This window comes from Vicia villosa, linkage group LG6, assembly GCF_029867415.1.
Source record: "Vicia villosa cultivar HV-30 ecotype Madison, WI linkage group LG6, Vvil1.0, whole genome shotgun sequence".
In the NCBI taxonomy this organism is placed as follows: Eukaryota; Viridiplantae; Streptophyta; class Magnoliopsida; order Fabales; family Fabaceae; genus Vicia; species Vicia villosa.
The window spans coordinates 1,365,719-1,386,367 of NC_081185.1; the positions used below are offsets into that span (position 1 = coordinate 1,365,719).

Consider the following 20,649-nt stretch of genomic DNA (forward strand, 5'->3'; position numbering starts at 1 on the left):
ATAACATTTTAATTAGTAAAGGGCTTTACTAACATAGCACCCCCTCTTTACTAATACCACACTTGGCCCAATACTATAAACCATCTTTCTTCCAACTAAATCCCACAAACCACCAATAATTCTAATTATAAATTAAATTTCCATTTAAATTAAAAATTAAAATATACGGGTGTCACATCAAGCATCTCTAATACACAATTGAATTTGAAGTTATACCTTTTTTTTAAAACTAAAGAGGGTTGAAGATTAAAATAAACATCAAAATCTAATGAGAGATAGAAACCCTAGATAAATCTTCCAACTATAATTTGCCTCAATAAGAATGATGCATTTTTACTTCTATTATTTATTTTATATTTTTGTTGTTCACTTTATCCCCCTTTAATTTGAGGCATGTTTTCAAAAAAGTGGGTGCATGTTTCTCTTTATTTTGATCATATCCACTATTATTATATATGAAATATTTTTAAATTAGTTTTAAATGATTAATTATTATTTGATCATCCTCCTTCCACCACAACCATTTTCTCTTTGACAGTTGTAATAGAGAGCAGCAACAGGTGATCCAAGATTATAAATTTCTGCAAAATCTCTAGTAATGAAATTCTGTCGCCATCCAGGAGGTAATATAGTGTGTCTACAAGGTTGTTGAAATAGCACAAATATTATACGATGAATTCCTGATGTTGGCCTTGGACTTTCATAGCTCACTATCTCTTGCCCTACAATTGCATAACTATATTACTTTTAAAGTTGAAATTAAAAGTGGGAGGAGTTTTCTTAAAATTAAAAATTATGAACATACCAAACGTTGTCCCTGTAGTAGCTGGAATATTGGTTACCATCCTAATTAAGCATCAAATGAAAGAAAGAAAAAAAGCATTAAAATATGAACAACAAAATTTTTAGAATTTTCATGAAATTGAAATATTAGAGTCAAAATAATAATAATAATAAACATAATTCCTAATACAATATTTTTATATTTTAGTCATTAACAAGTATTCTAAGATCAGAAAAAAAATCATTAAATCGATTTAGCATCATTCAAGAATTATTATTTTCTTATAAACAAAATATTATATTACTATGATCATCTTCTTGAGGACTTAAGTTCGGCTGCATTTGATGATCAAATTAAACTATTCACTATTCTGTAAATTTTATTATTTGGAGAATTTTTAAAATGAATAGATTTTATTAATATGTTGTCAAAGCTAGATATATTGAATTTTATATGCCATATATTAATTAAGAATTGAAATTTTTTTTACTCTATTCAATGTTAACTTCCAATTTATTTCAATAAGTTTAAAAAATTAATACAATAGTCTCTGATTATTATTCAAATTTTGAAAGTGAGTCCCTTTATTTTTATATTCTTATATTTGCCTATATAAATTTTTAAATTGACAAATTAGTCACCATAGTTAAACTTTCAAAGATTGCAAATTGGCCTTTTGTATTTTGAATCTTGCAAAAAAATTTGTTAAAAATAAATAATTATATTACTCTATCTATACAAAAAAAAATTTGAATTCAATTGAAACATTTTACTTATTTTAATTTTTTTAATTTAAGAATAATCTAATCCAAACAAATCTTTATTTCAACAATCTTGTCATGCTAATTAACTATGAAACAGTTTATTTAGTTAATTTTTGAATAGGAAAACCAAGATAATCTTATGGGTCCATCTAATATGCACCTCAAAAAAGTGCTCTGAAAGTGAATCTTTTATCAAAAAGTTTTTAGTTAGTTAATTTTTTTCTTTATTTTATTTTATTCACAAAATTAATTTCTTTATTGTAAATTAAACTATTTTGATATCTGTTGTATGTTTTTTTTTTTTTGAAATTAAGAAATGATATTAAAGCTTCAAAGAGTCGAAATTACACCCAACAAGAAAGCCAAACAAGAAAATTACAAATCGATTGAAACCTAAATTTTTGTTGTATGTATATATATCTGTTCAAAATTGACATGTCACTTTTGTATAAGTAACAAATATTTTAAAATTAAAAAAAAAAAATCATTGATTTTAAGTTTAAAATTAATTAGACAGAAATCATTAATTTTTTTATTGGACTAAAAGAAAAAGCTTAAAACAATAATTAAGCCCTTCATTTTAGTACTAAAATTTATAATCAAAGAATTTAAAATTATATAAAAATATTTTATTAATATTTATTAAAAAATTTATATCGCCTTTGCATTCTCTCCATATTAAATGCCATATAATCATATATAAAAATGGAGCATCAAAACTATCTCACTCAAAAATTAAATACTTTTTGTTTGTATGTAATTAATTTTAATTATATAGAAGTTTTTTTTTTTTTTTTTTTTTTGTAAGCAAGTTATATTGAAGGGAACAAAAGTTCACAGAACTCGATTACAAAGATAGGGAGCAAAAGCCCCGTGGGAAAATTACCCACCAATTGAAACCTAACTTAAGTAAAACAAAGGGTTTTTGTCAAACTCATAAAAATTACAATTGGTATGGGGAATATACCCGATAAAAGACCATCTCCATATGAGAGCTTTACAACTCCACACCACATCCCGAGAATTCCAAACTAAGTTTTTAAAAATCATACCATTCCTACAAAGCCATATACTCCATATAATAGCCAACCAAACACAATCCACCTTTCGTTTACTAACTTTCTTGGATTTACAAAAAGATCTCCATTTCCAAAAACTCTCTTTAAAATCCACCTCTTTATAATTAGACAAACCAATCCAAGAAGCCATTTCCTTCCAAACATCATCCGCCTTCCGACAAGAGAAGAAGAGATGAACGGGAGACTCTAAATCATCATCACATAAAACACAACTAAGATTAGAGTTAGAAGGTAAAATACCTCGAATCTTTAGCAAAGACTTTGTAGGAATCCTATTCTTGAAACATTTCCAACCAAAAGCTTTGACTTTTAGCGGAATGTCACCCTTCCAAACGAGAGAAATCACAAAATCATGATGATTAGGTGGACCATACGACACAAACTCTTTCTCCATTATGCTATAGCATGAAGAAACGGTGAAAGATCCATCAATCGACGAACGCCACACTACTCGGTCTTTCAAACCAACCCCCACCGGACAATGAAGATCCAACAAAGATCTCAAGGAAAACGCTTCGGCCTCCAAATCCGAAGGAACTAAAGGGATCCCCAAATCATTCCATTCCCACACATCACCTCTCCAAGCTCCCATACAAGCAACGGAAACATCCTGTAAAAGAGAAAGAGCAAATAAAGACGGAAATAACAACCTTAAAATACCCTCCTCCAACCAAAGAGAATGCCAAAAAGATGTTGAATAGCCATCACCAATCCGAAAAGAAACACCATCCGCAAAAAGACCACCCGGCATTTTTCTCTCCAAAGACAAAATATCCGACCACCAAACCGATTTCGAATTATAACCAACCAACTTACCTCCTTCAATAACCATCCTAATCTTGATGTCCCCATATCGGGCTTTAAGCATCCGATACCAAAAGGAATTAGAATCCTCCAAAATTCGCCACTTCCATTTAGAAAGAAGTGCCAAATTAAATTCTTCTAGTCTTTTTATACCTAACCCACCCTTTTCCATCGGAGTACAAACATCATCCCAACATACCCAATGAACTCTTCGCTTCTCCTCCACTCCCCCCCACAAGAAGTTGCTTTGAATTCGATTAATCATCCGAATGACCTTTTTGGGAGCCAAGTAAAAAGAGAGAGTAAAAATAGGTAAACTACCAAGCACCGATTTCAAAAGAGTTAATCTACCCCCAAAACTAAGCCATCTCCCCTTCCAAGAGTTCAACCGCCTCCTAATATTATCTACCAAAGGACTCCAAAAATCGACCCTCCTAGGATTAGAACCAATCCGAATCCCTAGGAAAGTAAACACTTTTTCTTCCCTTTTGCAAGAAAGAAAAGATGTAGCCACATCTAAAAAACGGGAATTAATATTTATTCCAATGAGCTTACTTTTGTTAAAATTGATGCCGAGACCCGACACCATCTCAAAGGCTCTCAACACCGCTTTGATAGCCCACAAATGCTTCCAACTACCATCTCCTACCAAAAGAGTGTCATCCGCAAATTGAAGGATGTCCACAAAACACTTACCATTAACATTGCAACCAACAAAATCCCCATTAAACACCGCCTTATCAACTAATTTTTTGAGACCTTCAACCACTAAAACAAAAAGAAAAGGAGAAAGTGGATCGCCTTGACGAAGCCCCCTTTCAACCACAAATTCTTTAGTAGGGCTACCATTAACAAGAACGGACATCTTGCTAGAGAAAATTAAAACTTCCATCCACTTCATCTATATCTCTCCAAAACCCATCCTTTTTAACATAAATCTAAGAAAATTCCAACTAACCTTATCGTACGCCTTTTCGAAGTCCACCTTGAAAAGAAGACAACTTCTACCTTCCTTCAAGGAGTAATCCACCAATTCATTCGCAACTAGAACTCCATCAAGCAATTGGCGACCCGGAACAAAAGCACTTTGACTATTAGAAACCACGGAATGCAACACCCTTTTAATCCTACCGGCCAACACCTTAGAGATAATTTTGTAAATGCATCCAACCAAACAAATAGGTCTATAGTCGTCCAACCCCAACGGATTAGAAGACTTAGGAATCAAAGATAAAAACGAAGAAGTAATCGTCCTCGAAAAAGCACCACCCACAAAAAGAGCCTTAAAACAATTCATAAAGTCATCCTTTAGAAAGAACCAACAATTCTTCACAAAAAGAAGAGAGAAACCATCCGGCCCCGGGCTTTTCGATCCATCACAACTCCACACCGCCTCCTTAACTTACAACAATATTTATTTTAGACGACATTTCATACTAATAAACGTAGGCAAAACTTCTTTGGCCGCATGCTAAGAAACAGTTTATACACGTTGTCTTATTTAAGTTTTGCCGAAAAGAAAAAGCATGTTTAAATATTAGTCAAGTGCATGCAATTTCAACCCAACAATACAATGACATAATATCTATCAAGTGTAAACCTGAAACAAAATAAATATATGAATGTGCTACATTTCAAGATCAAATAAAAAAAAAATATATGTATGATACATAAACAGTGAATAAGGAATTGGAGTGTAATTATTAGTTAAGTTCATATGGGTTTTTTTCCACTTACCAATTAAGGTATTCTCTCATATGAGGTTGACAAGGACTTGGTGCATCAGGATTCACCATCACCTGCAAAGTACCACATACTCAAAAACCCTAGAAAGATCTAGAAATGCTTTAATCCATTTTGATAGAATTTTTGAGGAAGTTTTTTGTGTTTTTAAATGGTAAAATCTTGTAGTAGGTTACTTCAAATATGGTAACTTTCTTATTTATAAAAGTTAAAAAATCCAGGTTATTAAGATGGAGGACCAATTATTGAAAAGAGGAGTTGCAAATGTTTTGAATCCGGATTGCGTGTTTTGTGGCGCTCAAGAAGAAACTTTCAATCATCTTTTCTTTCATTGTCGGGAGGCGTTGAAGATATGGAGTCATATTTTCGTTTGGCTTGGTATTACGGAGGTGAGTAACATCGATGAGTTTCTTGATTTAGGGGCTATACAAGTTAAGGTGTTTAATAGCTATCACAAAATCAAGATATATGTCGTGTGGATAGCTTCGATTTGGTGTCTTTGGATTATGCGGAATGCAAATATTTTCGAGGGGAAGGAGTTTAGTGTTGATGTTATTTGTTCTAATATTGTTTTTCTTTCTTGGAGATGGTTATCTAATGGATATCCTAAGTTTAAATCCAATTATTACAATTGGTTTAAACTTTCTTTATCCGATTCAATCATTCTCTAGTTCCTTGTGTTTGTAAGGGTTGCACCCCTGGTGCGAGCTTTATTAATCAATTGCCTATTAAAAAAAAAGATGGATACATATATACATAATTAAATAATATGTTTACCAACCAGAGTGTAAAGAGTCCTAAGGTCATTTCCACCAACTTGAACTCTTGGTGGATTCACTATTTGAGAGGGTTTGAGCTCACCACTGTTGATCACTTCTTTGTTATTTTCATAAATAACCCTTGTTAGAACAAGATTTGTTCTTATCAATTATCTTAGTTTTGATGATAACAATAATATGAATTTTGCTTAAGATAATATGGTACTCTAATCCAATGCAATTTCCCTTTCAGGAAATATATAAAGAGTACGCATAATTCGGCGCTCAGAAGTTGTGTCTCAAATGGTTCAGCATGCAACATCAGAACATGGTCTGGCAAGACATCAGAAGATGGTCGAAGCAGAATCAGAACATGGGTCTATGGAAGCATCAGAAGAACATGAGATCAGAAGCACTGAAGATCAGAAGATGGTATCACGCTCAGAAGCACTTCAAGGTCAGAAGATCAGAAGATGCTATGCACCAAGCTGTTTGACTCTGATGATATTCAAACGTTATATTCACAAACATCAGATCAGAAGGAAGTACACGTGGCAGACTACGCTGACTGACAAAAGGAACGTTAAAGCTACTAAAGGCTACGTCAGTAGACACAGCGTGAACAAGGCTCGAGGTAGTTGACAAAAGCGTATAACATTAAATGCAATGCTGTACGGAACACGCAAAGCATTAAATGCACTCAACGGTCATCTTCTCAACGCCTATAAATATGAAGTTCTGATGAGAAGCAAGGTTAACGATTCTGCACCAAAACAACTTATATCAAACTTGCTGAAACTCTGTTCAAATCAAAACTCAGAATCTTCATCTTCATCAAAGCTCACTACATTGCTGTTGTAATATTTTAGTGAGATTAAGCTTAAACGATTAAGAGAAATATCACGGTTGTGATTATCGCTTTTAAGAAGCATTTGTAATACTCTTAGAATTACATTAAGTTGTAAGGAACTAGAGTGATCGTGTTGATCAGAATACTCTAGAGAAGTCTTAGGAGTGAACTAAGCCTAGAGTGATCGTGTTGATCAGTAGACTCTAGAAAAAGTCTTAGAGGGTATCTAAGCAGTGTTCCTGGAGTGATCAAGTTGTGATCTGTAGACTCTGGAAGACTTAGTCGTGGACTAAGTGGAAAACCATTGTAATCCGTGCGATTAGTGGATTAAATCCTCAGGTTGAGGTAAATCATCTCTGCGGGGGTGGACTGGAGTAGCTTCGTTAACAGCGAACCAGGATAAAAATAATTGTGCATTTTATTTTTATTGTCCAAGATTTAAAGTCACACTTATTCAATCCCCCCCTTTCTAAGTGTTTTTCTATCCTTCAATTGGTATCAGAGCGCCGGTTCTAAGGTGCAAGCACTTAACCGTGTTTAGAAAAGATTCAGGAAGAGAAAAACGCTTCAGTAAAAGATGGTTGATGAAAGTGAAAAGTCTACACCTACACCTGCATCTACATCTGGCTCTGCTGAGCAATACAACGGTAACAATGGTTATACTAGACCGCCGGTATTTGATGGTGAAAACTTTGAATACTGGAAAGATAAACTGGAAAGTTACTTTCTGGGTCTAGATGGTGATCTATGGGATCTTCTGATGGATGGTTACAAACATCCAGTAAATGCCAGTGGCGTAAAGCTGACAAGGCAAGAAATGAATGATGATCAAAAGAAGCATTTCAGGAATCATCATAAATGCAGAACTGTTTTGCTGAATGCTATTTCTCATGTTGAGTATGAGAAAATATCAAACAGGGAAACAGCCTATGATATATATGAGTCCTTGAAAATGACTCATGAAGGAAATGCTCAAGTCAAGGAGACAAAAGCTCTTGCCTTAATCCAGAAGTATGAAGCCTTCAAGATGGAGGATGATGAAGACATTGAAAAGATGTTTTCGAGATTTCAAACTCTGACTGCTGGATTGAGAGTTCTTGACAAAGGATACACCAAGGCTGATCATGTAAAGAAGATCATCAGAAGCTTACCCAGAAGATGGGGTCCTATGGTGACTGCATTCAAGATTGCAAAGAATCTGAATGAAGTTTCTCTGGAAGAGCTGATCAGTGCCTTGAGAAGCCATGAGATTGAGCTGGATGCAAATGAGCCTCAAAAGAAAGGTAAATCTATTGCATTAAAATCTAATATCAAGAAATGCACTAACGCTTTTCAGGCCAAAGAAGAAGATCCTGAAGAATCAGAATCTGAAGAAGAAGATGAACTGTCCATGATTTCCAGAAGGGTAAATCAACTCTGGAAGAGCAAGCAAAGGAAGTTCAGAGGCTTCAGAAGTTCAAAGAGATTTGAACATGGAGAATCTTCTGATGACAGAAGATCTGACAAGAAGAAGGTCATGTGCTATGAATGCAATGAGCCAGGACACTTCAGAAATGAATGTCCAAATCTTCAGAAGGAAAATCCCAAAAAGAAGTTTCATAAGAAGAAAGGTCTTATGGCAACCTGGGATGAGTCAGAAGATGATTCAGAAGATGAGCAGGCCAACTGTGCGCTGATGGCGACAGAAGATGACGGATCAGAATCTAAATCAGAATCAGATTCTGAAGAGGTATTTTCTGAACTTACTAGAGATGAGTTAGTTTCCGGATTAACTGAACTTCTGGAATCCAAGTCTCAGATTTGTATTAAATACAAAAAGCTGAAAAAGCTATTTGAATTTGAAACAAAGAGGCTTGAATTGGAAAATTCTGAATTGAAAGATAAACTTTTAAAATTATCCAATGATGTTGGATCTCCTTCTAATTCAGAAAAATCCACTCCTAGTCTAAACCATATTCTGAAAGAATATGATTTAAGTTTCAGGAAGTTCTTATCTAGAAGTATTGGCAGAAGTCAGCTAGCTTCTATGATATATGCCGTATCTGGAAACAAAAGAGTTGGCATTGGTTATGAGGGTGAAACCCCATACAAACTTGAACCTGTTGATGAAATGAAACTCACATACAAGCCATTGTATGATCAGTTCAAGTATGGCCACTCTCATGATATTAGGCACACTTCACATGCACAAAGTTTTCACATAACACACACCAAGAAGCATGTGACACAACCTAGGAAATATCATGAAACTCATATTAAAAATTATCATGTTGTTCCTCCTATTGCTTACAATGTCAAACCCAAGCTCAATCAGAACTTGAGGAGAACTAACAAGAAAGGACCCAAGAAGATGTGGGTACCAAAGAAAAAGATTATTTCTTTTGCAGATTCTCTTGGTGACAAAGAAGGCAACATTCAATATGACATGACAACTGGACTCAAGTTGCCCTCAACACTTGAAGGGAAGAAGGACTGTCTTTCAAGTTCTGGTACTTAAAGCTGTTGAAGAAACCATGCTCGTAGGAGAACAGAAAAGAAAGTTTGTCTGTCTTGAAACCATTCGTTTTTTCTGTTTCTAAAAACAAATGGTGTTTCGTTCTTGGATACTCTGAATGATCTAAATGCTACAGAATACACAAAATTGAAACCTTGACTTTGGACGAATCTAAATGTCTGGTTTGATGATAAACTTGTTTTTTTTTTCTGATGAAACAAAGCTGCTTAAGAATCTCTGCAGATACAGTTTTATCTTATCAGAAGCTGCAGAACCAAGAAGTGAACCTCCAGAAGCTGTGCATATCAGAAGTAATGAATCAAAAGATTAATCAGACTTATATTAGCACACCTCAGAAGGAGTGTTCCCAAAAGAAGAAATTAAATCAATTCAGAAGCAGTGATCAGAATCTGAAAGCATAAAGTCTATTCTTGATACAGCTGTCATCTATTATCTGATGATGAATACGTGTCTGTACGGTTAGTACAAAGCGTGCAGTTGAAAAGACGCCGACCTAGGTAACTGTTCTAAATCATTTCATTCACCACGTTCTCTCTCCTTACGTCTCTCATCATTTAATAAAATTGATTTCTCTTGATTCTGAAACTGTTCAGTTTAATTTGTTATTTTTTTTTCAAATCCTTTCTTATATATTCATTTCAAATCATCTCATATATTTTTTTTCGCTTCCTTGTCTCACTTTCTTCCTGCATACATTCTGTCTGAAAGCCTCTTAGTATTTCTGAAACCCTAACCGAAAACCCAATATTTGTTCTTCTCTTTTGATCGTTCTGGTTCAATGGCTGCTTCTTCATCTCATTTTGCTGGTTCATCTACTCTTCTTCATATGCACGATGAAACACACCAGGAACTCACCCCTGTTGTTGCATGCTCCATTCCCAAAGATAAATTAGAAGTTCTATGTGAACTTATTGTTGACTTTGACAACCTTGAAGAACATGGATTTAATCTTAAAGAAGACATCATCTTTCAAGGATGGACCTCGTTGTTTGCTGAGTTCGTTGGCCCAGTTTATCCAGATCTTGTCAAGGAGTTCTGGGCACATGCTGTGGTTGCTCCAAAATCAATACTTTCCTTCGTCCATGGAAAGAGTGTTGTTATTACTGAAAACATCCTAAGAGTGATGTTTGATTTGAAGAACGCGGAAGGAGCTTTTGAAATCGATAAAAGGGAAGATTGGGAAGATGTTCTATCCACTCTCTATTCAAATATCAAGAAAACAAAACACGTCAAGGAATTGAGAGATATCTACAAAATCTGGACAAAGATCATTCTTGGGTGCTTCTACCATAGGAAAGCGACACATGCCGCTGACTTCATAAACAATGAGCAAAAATATATTCTTTATTGCATTGCCACTCAGAAGAAGGTTGATGTGGTTTACATTATCTTCAACCATATGTGGAAAGCAGTAAAGGATTCCAGAAACGCTTTCAGAAAAGAAAATGGTGGAACTATCATTCCTTTTGGTAGAATCATTACAAATCTTCTGGTGCATTCCAAGATTGTTGAGAGTCTGGAATCTGAAGGTATTGTGAAAGACCTTGCTGTCACATCTGGGGCTTGTCTGAACGCATTCACTTTAAAGAGGATGAACGTGATTAAGGCTATCATTAAGACTCCTCAACCTCTTGCTGGAACAACAATCAGATGAGAGCCAGTTCTAGCTGAATTCAAAACCTTCTTCAATAGTGAGGTACCACAAGTCAGAACCAAGTATCTGAAATCACAAAAAGAGGATAAGAGTCTTAAAGATCAAGACAAAGGTGCTCCTATTAAAGTGAATCGTAAGAAGGAGGAAAGGACCAAAAGAAAGTTTGATCATCCTGCTGCTATCACCAATAAAGAAGTGATCCCAGAAGAAGTCATTGCAAAGGTTGCTAAGGCTGTCTCTGCTGATTTTGAGAAGAAAAAGAAGGAAGCTGAGAAAAAGAAGAAGAAGTCAAATAACGATGCTGAGATTGTTGAAGTTGTTGAGAAGAAGAAAATCAGAAAAAGGAAGATGATTATTCAAAGCTCAGATGAAGAAAATGCTGCTCAAGAGGCTGAGAATCAACCAGAAGTTCTGGCTTATGTCAGAAGGAAAGAAATCGCTAGCGGCAAAGCAAAGGTTATTGAAGAGCCGAAGAGTAAGAAGCAGAAAAAGACTGAGGATGTGGCCAAAGCTTTTCTGAGAGGTTCCAAAGGTATATGCATTTCTGAACCTAATTCTGTTCCTGCTGTTTGTTCAGAAGCTGCACCAATAGAGATTGTCCCTACACCTGAACCAGAAAAAGCCACATCAGAATCACCTGTTTTTGTCCATGTTCTTACACCTCCATCTTCTCCTTTAACTATTCCTTCCTCTCCACCTACCATAAATCCTGTTCTGGATATACCACCCCTTCAAACTCTCCTTCCATCTCAACCTTCTCTCAACGCCACTCTTGAACATACTCCCTCCACCTCTCAAAACAATCCTTGTGATTCTCCTTTTCCAACCTCTGCATCACATGAGCAGCTGCTCCGTGATTGCAACTACACTCCCAAGCCTCGTCCTGAAGCTGAAGTGGTAGTGTTAGATTCTGATACTGAAGCAGAATCTTCTTATAGGTTGGATAGAGAACCTCATCCGTACTTCACTTCCAAACCTGCCTTTTCAAAAACCCAAATAAAATTCCGCCCCGTATATCCTATTGGTGTAGTTTTTGAAAACATAAAGAGGAATCTCAGAAGTACCTTTGATACTCTCAGACTCGCTGAAAGTTCTGGATTGAATGATGTTGCTATGCGGAACTTCTGGAGGATCTTTCGCAGAGAATCAGATGCTCTGTTTTTAGAACTTCAGGAAGCCTGTGTAGCTGCTGCCCCACGGCCTCGTGGAATTCTGAGGAATTATGAAGACTTCTGGTTTGCTCGTCTCAAAGGAAGATATCTTTTGGAAGAGAAGCCCTTCTTGGATGAGATGGAACAGTTGAGACTGGCTGCTGCAATGGAAGCAAACCCATGCAGGGACATGGTTATCTGGATTCCTGATTATCCTGTTCTGCTAGGAGATTTCAAGACTCTCTTTGACTATCTGAGGGAAAACCCGTCTGAGAAAGATCCAAACTTGGTCATTCCAGAAGTTGTTGACCCACCAGTAGTTGAAGGTCCTTCTGCTCCCAGGAATCTAGCTGCCATTCTTCAGGCACTTGAGAATGAAGACTTGAAAATTCCTGCTGCAGAATATGGAGATGCTTCTATGCAAGAAGCAGATGCTGAAGATCATGTTGCTAAAACTGTACCTGTTGAGGAAATTCCTGCAAATGATCTATCTATGGAAGCTGCAGATCAACATGCCATTCCTGTGGTTGAAAGCGGTGAAGCTTCTTCTGGTGAATCTTCTCGTCTTGCAAGAACGCTAGAAGAAATTCAGAAGAGACAGGATGAGCAAAGCTCACTCAATGATCAGTATAGCGCTTTCATGGTGAGGCAAGAAGGACACAACAATATGGTTCAAGAGATGCTGACCAAGATCTTGTCAAGACTAGGGCCATCTTAGATTGAGTCTGTGTTGTCTCTTTCTTCTCGTTGCATCTGTCTTTGTGTATCTGATCTGCTGTTTGAAACTTCAATGAAATCAACTTCTTTCTCCGTGTGTTTCGTTTTATTTGTCGTTTTATGCATCTGAATCTTTTGAAATATTCTTTTTGATGTTATGACAAAAAGGGGGAGAAGATAAATGATAAATGATTTGATTTAATCAGTTGCTTTTACTAACAAGAACTGCAAGTTCTATATGGTTTAAGTGTTTTGCAGGTACAGAGAAGTGAAGTGAATCTTCAGAAGCAAACACTAGAAGCAAAACCATAAGAAGCGTTATTCTGTAAAAGGAATAAGCTCTTGGAAACTGAAGCAAGCTGAGTGCTGTCAAGCTTCAGAGATCAGAAGCAAGAAAGAAGAATGAATCAGAAGCACTGATAATAGAATTTGAATATCATTGTCTATCCTGTTCTGACAAAATTCTATTTGCTCTGATACATATAATGTTATGGCTCTGATACATTATTTGCTCTGATACATTATTTCAGCCTATATGGCTCTGATACATATAATGTGTTCAAACATACATTTTATGTTCTAACTCGTTCATGCTGACTTTTGTCGTTTAGTTTTTGTTCTGTAACATTTCAGGATGTAGAGATGCTCTGATGATGCTCTGGTACATTCAACAATGTTCTGATACAAATCTAGCATGAAGTGATGTTGGTAGACATTCAAAGTTCTGAAGCTATCCGAGGGAAGCAGAAATCAGAAGATGTGAATGTTCTAAAAGATCCAGAAAACTCAAGTTCTGAAGCTGTCCTGAATGGAAGCAGAAATCAGAAGCTGTGAATGTTCTGAAGATCAAAGAAATTCAAGTTCTGAAGCTGTCCTGAATGGAAGCAGAAGTCAGAAGCTGTGAATGTTCTGAAGATCAAAGAAATTCAAGTTCTGAAGCTGTCCACGATGGAAGCAGGAATCAGAAGCTGTGAGTGTTCTAAGGATCTAAAGAAATTCAAAGTTCTGAAGCTGTCCAATGGAAGCAGAAGTCAGAAGCTATGAATTCTCTGAAGGCAGAAGCTTATATGATCGTCTCTACCGAAATAATCAGGGAAGTCTTTTATCAAAGTTCTTCGAGTATTTATTTCAGGGGGAGATTATTTATCTCAGGGGGAGATTGTTAATCTCAGGGGGAGACATATTCATATGCTTATGCTATAGCTGTGTAATTTGTCTTTTGCCGTCTACTCTTTCTGATCGCAAATTCATATCATTTATATATGTTTTTGTCATCATCAAAAAGGGGGAGATTGTTAGAACAAGATTTGTTCTTATCAATTATCTTAGTTTTGATGATAACAATAATATGAATTTTGCTTAAGATAATATGGTACTCTAATCCAATGCAATTTCCCTTTCAGGAAATATATAAAGAGTACGCATAATTCAGCGCTCAGAAGTTGTGTCTCAAATGGTTCAGCATGCAACATCAGAACATGGTCTGGCAAGACATCAGAAGATGGTCGAAGCAGAATCAGAACATGGGTCTATGGAAGCATCAGAAGAACATGAGATCAGAAGCACTGAAGATCAGAAGATGGTATCACGCTCAGAAGCACTTCAAGGTCAGAAGATCAGAAGATGCTATGCACCAAGCTGTTTGACTCTGATGATATTCAAACGTTATATTCACAAACATCAGATCAGAAGGAAGTACACGTGGCAGACTACGTTGACTGACAAAAGGAACGTTAAAGCTACTAAAGGCTACGTCAGTAGACACAGCGTGAACAAGGCTCGAGGTAGTTGACAAAAGCGTATAACATTAAATGCAATGCTGTACGGAACACGCAAAGCATTAAATGCACTCAACGGTCATCTTCTCAACGCCTATAAATATGAAGTTCTGATGAGAAGCAAGGTTAACGATTCTGCACCAAAAAAACTTATATCAAACTTGCTGAAACTCTGTTCAAATCAAAACTCAGAATCTTCATCTTCATCAAAGCTCACTACATTGCTGTTGTAATATTTTAGTGAGATTAAGCTTAAACGATTAAGAGAAATATCACGGTTGTGATTATCGCTTTTAAGAAGCATTTGTAATACTCTTAGAATTACATTAAGTTGTAAGGAACTAGAGTGATCGTGTTGATCAGAATACTCTAGAGAAGTCTTAGGAGTGAACTAAGCCTAGAGTGATCGTGTTGATCAGTAGACTCTAGAAAAAGTCTTAGAGGGTATCTAAGCAGTGTTCCTGGAGTGATCAAGTTGTGATCTGTAGACTCTGGAAGACTTAGTCGTGGACTAAGTGGAAAACCATTGTAATCCGTGCGATTAGTGGATTAAATCCTCAGGTTGAGGTAAATCATCTCTGCGGGGGTGGACTGGAGTAGCTTCGTTAACAGCGAACCAGGATAAAAATAATTGTGCATTTTATTTTTATTGTCCAAGATTTAAAGTCACACTTATTCAATCCCCCCCTTTCTAAGTGTTTTTCTATCCTTCAACCCTTGTTGTGAATTCAATGCCAAGAACAAAATATAATAGGGAAGAACAAGGAAGAAGAAGAACACAAGAATTGGTTATAACTGCTATTCTTTTACTTTCTCTTCAAACAAGATTACAAATTTACAAGAATAACAAATAACCTCTCTCACCCTAAATTAGGATTTGCAGCTTAGCAATGATGAGAGACTAGTATGCTATTTATAATAAAACCTAACATACTAACTAATGGGCTTTTGCCACAAGGCCCATTACACAAACCAACTTAGCAAACAAGCTAACTTAACAAATTAGAGTTTAAACACTAAAACCTAATTTAACATGCTAACAACTCTAGCATCTTCGACACCTGCATGCTAGACCCTTCTTCGACTACAACATGCACACTTCGACACCAGCATGTGAACAGCCTTCGACAACATACTTAACCCTGTGGAACTGTTGAACTAGAAAGCTATTCTTCGACCATACTAGATTTCGATCTAATATCTCACTAACCCTCAATGAGACTAATTTTGTAAATGGATCTAAAACATCTCCAATTACGTTACCAACAACAAGAGGATTCGAAGATTTCATACGCATGATTAATAATGTGTATATGCTTTGATGGTTTTGCTCATTGCCTTTGACTATGCTCTCATGCTTTTATATATGCTTTGGACTTCCCTTTCATGAGGTGTTCACATGTGCTCAATACATTCGGTCTTTTCGTTCTACCATGTTCCATTTCAATTATCCTCTTCTTAAATTTATTGTTATTATATATATTTCAAAAAATTTATAGATATGGACCAATATATATGTGTGTAAACAGGAGCATCTCTTTTAAATTTTTTTGAATAATAAATATAGGTGTCTAATATATATGGACCATTAAAAAATGGTGGAAAGGTGGACCCTTACCATTTTTAGTAAAAAATAAATTTTATAATAATAACTAAAAATAGAAAAAATATTTTATATAAATATATTGAAAATAGTAAGGTTTGACCAAAAATATATTTTACTCTTACAATATTAATAATTATTATGTTTAAATAAAAAATATATTTTACTCTTACAAATAAAAAATATTTTTCAATATAAATATAAAAAATAGTTAAGTTATTATTTTTTAATTCTTACATTATTAATCAAATATATATCTTTTACTCTTAATATTTGACCCCTCTTATTTGTTAATTTAACACACAATAAAAAATATGATAAATTAAAGAAATATAATATTAATTTCAATAATATAAGATTATTAACCTTCAATTTTTTGTTATCATAAATTCAAAAGAATAATAACTCGAGAGTCATGTGCATATTAATTTTTTTTGTATAAGCAAAATATTATAGAAGGTAGAACTAAGAGTTCTCCAACCCAATTACACATAAATACGAAAAAGTCCGACAAAAATCATACTTAAAATATACGGAAAAGCCCGACAAAAATATATCAAATTATACTAAAAATTAAAAGTGACACTTTCTCTCATGGATATAGCAACATTTAGCCATATATTTGATGGAAACTATTGTATAGTTCCTTTTTCATCAAAATTGCCAAAATGGTTAACTATTAAAGTTACTACACCGAGTCGAAAGAAAATAAAAGCCACTGCAAAAATGTAGTTGAAGTCTACAATTTTAAACTTCAATTTACCTGTATGCCAAATAGATAGAAGCACTAACAAATGTAGTTTTTTTTTAATCAAACTAACAAATGTAGTTTAATCCTTAGCCACATATAAGATACTCTCTCAATCTTTTACTCTTTCATAGGCTCTACAAGTTAAAGAAAATAAAATTTATGGTCAGCAAGTAAGGAATATAAATATAGTCCAGAATACACCTTAGAATAAAGGGAACACTTGGATTCCCTTACCACTCACTATTTACACTTGGCTATCTACAAGTTTAGTTTTTGATTTGAGCTTCAACCATAGAATTCGATAGGAGAGTAGATAATGATTGTCTCATATCGTAAACTTCATTTTAGAATTTGTGGTGTAAGAAAGAAATGAAAGGCATTAGAGCATATGTCTAACATGTGAAAGAAAAAGACATGTAATATACTATCAAAAGTGGTCTATCAAATAGGATCTCATCAATTATAAAATTTAAGAAATGAAATTGTGTTCAATAATGCTATAGTGGATCTAGATGAAATTGTATATAATTGGTGAAGATGTATTCATATGATGGTGGCTTGCAATAGGGTTCAAAGTTAAAATTGAATGTAACTTTTATTAATGGTACAAATGTCCCCCTTATTATCTCAAATACGGAATTTGAATGTAGGTATATTGGTTCTCTATTGTATTTGAGTTTGAGCACCCCTAATACTCATATTTGAATATAATGATTATAAAAAAAAAATTAAAAAAACTATTTTAGTTTGATTCTGAAAATTTACAATTTTATTTAGAATTTATGTATGGTATTTGTTTCTTGCAAATTACATTTTAACAATCTTTCTTTTCTTTGTTTAAGTTCCGGTACTTTTTTTCTTTGATTTTTTTAAGCAATATATATTATAGAGTACTAGGGATACTCTAACCCGATTACAAAACTAATTTCAAGGTATTTCTTTAAATTACTTGCTGCATTTTTACATTAAACATTTGTGAATTACTTTAGACATCTTCCTAAACATAAAGCAAAGACAATGTTTTGCAAGGATATGACATTCAATTTTGAAGAGAAGAATTTCATCAAAGAGAGGATAGTATTATTTAAAAAAAAAAGAGAGAGAAGACACTCTTTCATTTTAAAGTTTGAGTTTCACCTATTAACCTATGTGTAACTCTTTTACTATTTTATTTATTAACTTTTATTATGAATAGCTTTCATATTTGTTAGGGATGCGTTCTTTAATTTAAATTAATAGTATATTTTGAATTAATTTTGTTTCTAGGATTCTTATGATGTATGACTTATTTTACATTGATATAATATTCTCAAGTAAATTAGTGAATGCGAAGAACATGCAAAACATGAACATCCATATGACTTGAAAATGGAATATTGGTATGGGTTTGTGAAAAACTTATGTGCTTTCTCGACATGGCTCGATATCCCTATCTGATATCTGAGCCAATAACGGTATGAATGTCTTGAGTGTGTTCTTGCTACTTTAGTAGAGATTGGTTGCATTTTCGCCCATGCTGGACTTGGGAGCTCAATCTTGTCTCGTGCTACTTAGATTTTTCTTCCTCTTTTGTATTGGTGCTTTAATATTGATTTTTGGTGATAGTGACTACAATACTAAGATTTTTAGTGACAGTCAATAAAACTGTCAGCATACATGCCTTCTAGATACGGATTTTGGACAAGCCATTGCAACAGGTATAGTTTATAAAATTGTGGCAGATGTAATTATAGATACTATTTATGTAACAGATATTAAATATTAATTTGGTTTATTAATCAAAATAAAGGTCCACAATATAAACTTTTATGTAAAAAAATAACTACTAAATTTAACTTAACAATTCAAATATATCATTAGAATTCAAATACTTCACTCACCATAATAAATATTAACTTTCAATTAATTATATTTATTACTAAAAATATTTATTATAAATATTTAATATTTTAAAACATAAATTAATATATTAATAATTTTTTATTCAATAGACATAACACTTTGAATCAATTTTATTCATCACTAAAATATATTTTAATAAATATTTAAATTTATAGAAATATTTTAAATTATTTGTTATCCTAGAGAACAACAAATCTTTGTTATCTAAATTTAGTTGCATACCCTTTATTCCTCACAAACACTCTATAATTTATCCATTGTTTTAAATATGAGAATTTTTTTATGTACTTGCAATTCATCCCAAATATTTGTTTCCCAAGTTCTTGAAGGATTATAGAGCAAATATTTTCATGACAAATGCTTTCACAAGAAAGAGAACAAGATATATAGTATTGGTAATATCTTGAGCATATTTTATTGTATACCCTTTGATTAAAAACCTAGGTTATTTCGAAACAACAACATCAACATCATTATGTGGGATAGATTGCAAGGGCATAAAAAAATATTTTGTTCAAGATAGAAAGAAGAACTTTGAAGAATTTTTTTGTCCTGCAATCAATCCAAAAGAATGGCGCGCATGATTTTGGAGCGGCTACATATATAAGTCTGTTTATGGTAAAAAATTATTAACGAGTTCTTTTATAGTAAAATAATTATATATTCCCTCGCTTAGAGAGAATCGAGGGATTAAATGATTTGATTTACAAATAAAAAATAAAATGCATTTGCTATGTTCTGAAGCATGTCTTGATTTTTTTTACTCTCCGTTTTACAATTAAATTTATAAGATGATTTGTAAAATAGAGGTGCCTTTTTTGTTCTAGATAAAAGTTAAAATTGCAGGAACTAGGAATCGAAACCCAAATCCTGAGCAACATTTTATGTTGGTTTTGACCTCAGATTTTCAATGGTTGAGGTGAAACATTTATCAAGAAATGTATTATTTGTAGTAGTGACTTATATTTAGTTTAAAAAAAAGTCATAGTTATAATATTAAAGAAATCACAAATTTGGTGGTGTTGGATTTCAAACCCATGAACTTTACGAGATTTTACCACAATTTCTCTATTCAACCGTGATAAAATATAATTTTATTAAATTAAAAAATAAATAAAACAATGGTACCTGATTTTCAAAATGTCATCACTGGCTTTTATTGAACTTTGATGAAATGGGCGTCATAGTATGTAGTTTTTGTAATATTGATTGTCATAAAAGTAAATAGTCCCTTCTCGGAATATAAATTCCAGTATAACAGAAATAATAGCTCATTTATTTTCAAAATATGCTCCTCAAGTATCTCTAATACACAATTGAATTTGAAGTTAAACCTCATTTTTAAAACTAAAGAGGGTTGAAGATTAAAAAAAACATCAAAATCTAATGAGAGATAGAAACCCTAGATAAATCTTCCAACTATAACTTGCCTCAATAAGAATGATGCTTTTTTACTTCTATTATTTATTTTATATTTTAGTTGTTCACTTTTCCCCCCTCATTTTTTTAATCAAGATGTATTAATAGAACAGACATTCTCAAAACGAGATTACAAAGAAACGGTCGAAACTGCGGGGAAAAATTGCCCACCAATTGAAACCTAACTTAAGTACAACAATAGAATTTTGTCAAACTCATAAAAGTTACAATTGACTTGAGAAATACGTGGTTAATCATAGATATTTGATGCATATTTCAAATACGTGGTTAACTTAACGTGGATACATGTTTCTCTTTATTTTGATCATATCCACTATTATTATATATGAAATATTTTTAGATTGAATGAATAATTA

The 20,649-nt window shown here is 33.6% G+C and overlaps 1 protein-coding gene across 1 annotated transcript; it reads right to left on the reverse strand.

Annotated features, from left to right (window-relative positions):
* Positions 1–492: 492 nt before the first annotated feature.
* On the reverse strand, positions 493–15,894 carry LOC131611038 (protein FLOWERING LOCUS T-like). Its single transcript, XM_058883164.1, has 6 exons — positions 15,804–15,894; positions 10,153–10,167; positions 5,956–6,050; positions 5,169–5,230; positions 806–846; positions 493–722 (listed from the first exon to the last, which is right to left on the reverse strand). Exons 1-6 carry the CDS (start codon positions 15,892–15,894, stop codon positions 493–495), a joined length of 534 nt encoding a protein of 177 aa, XP_058739147.1.
* Between the last annotated feature and the right edge of the window lie 4,755 nt (positions 15,895–20,649).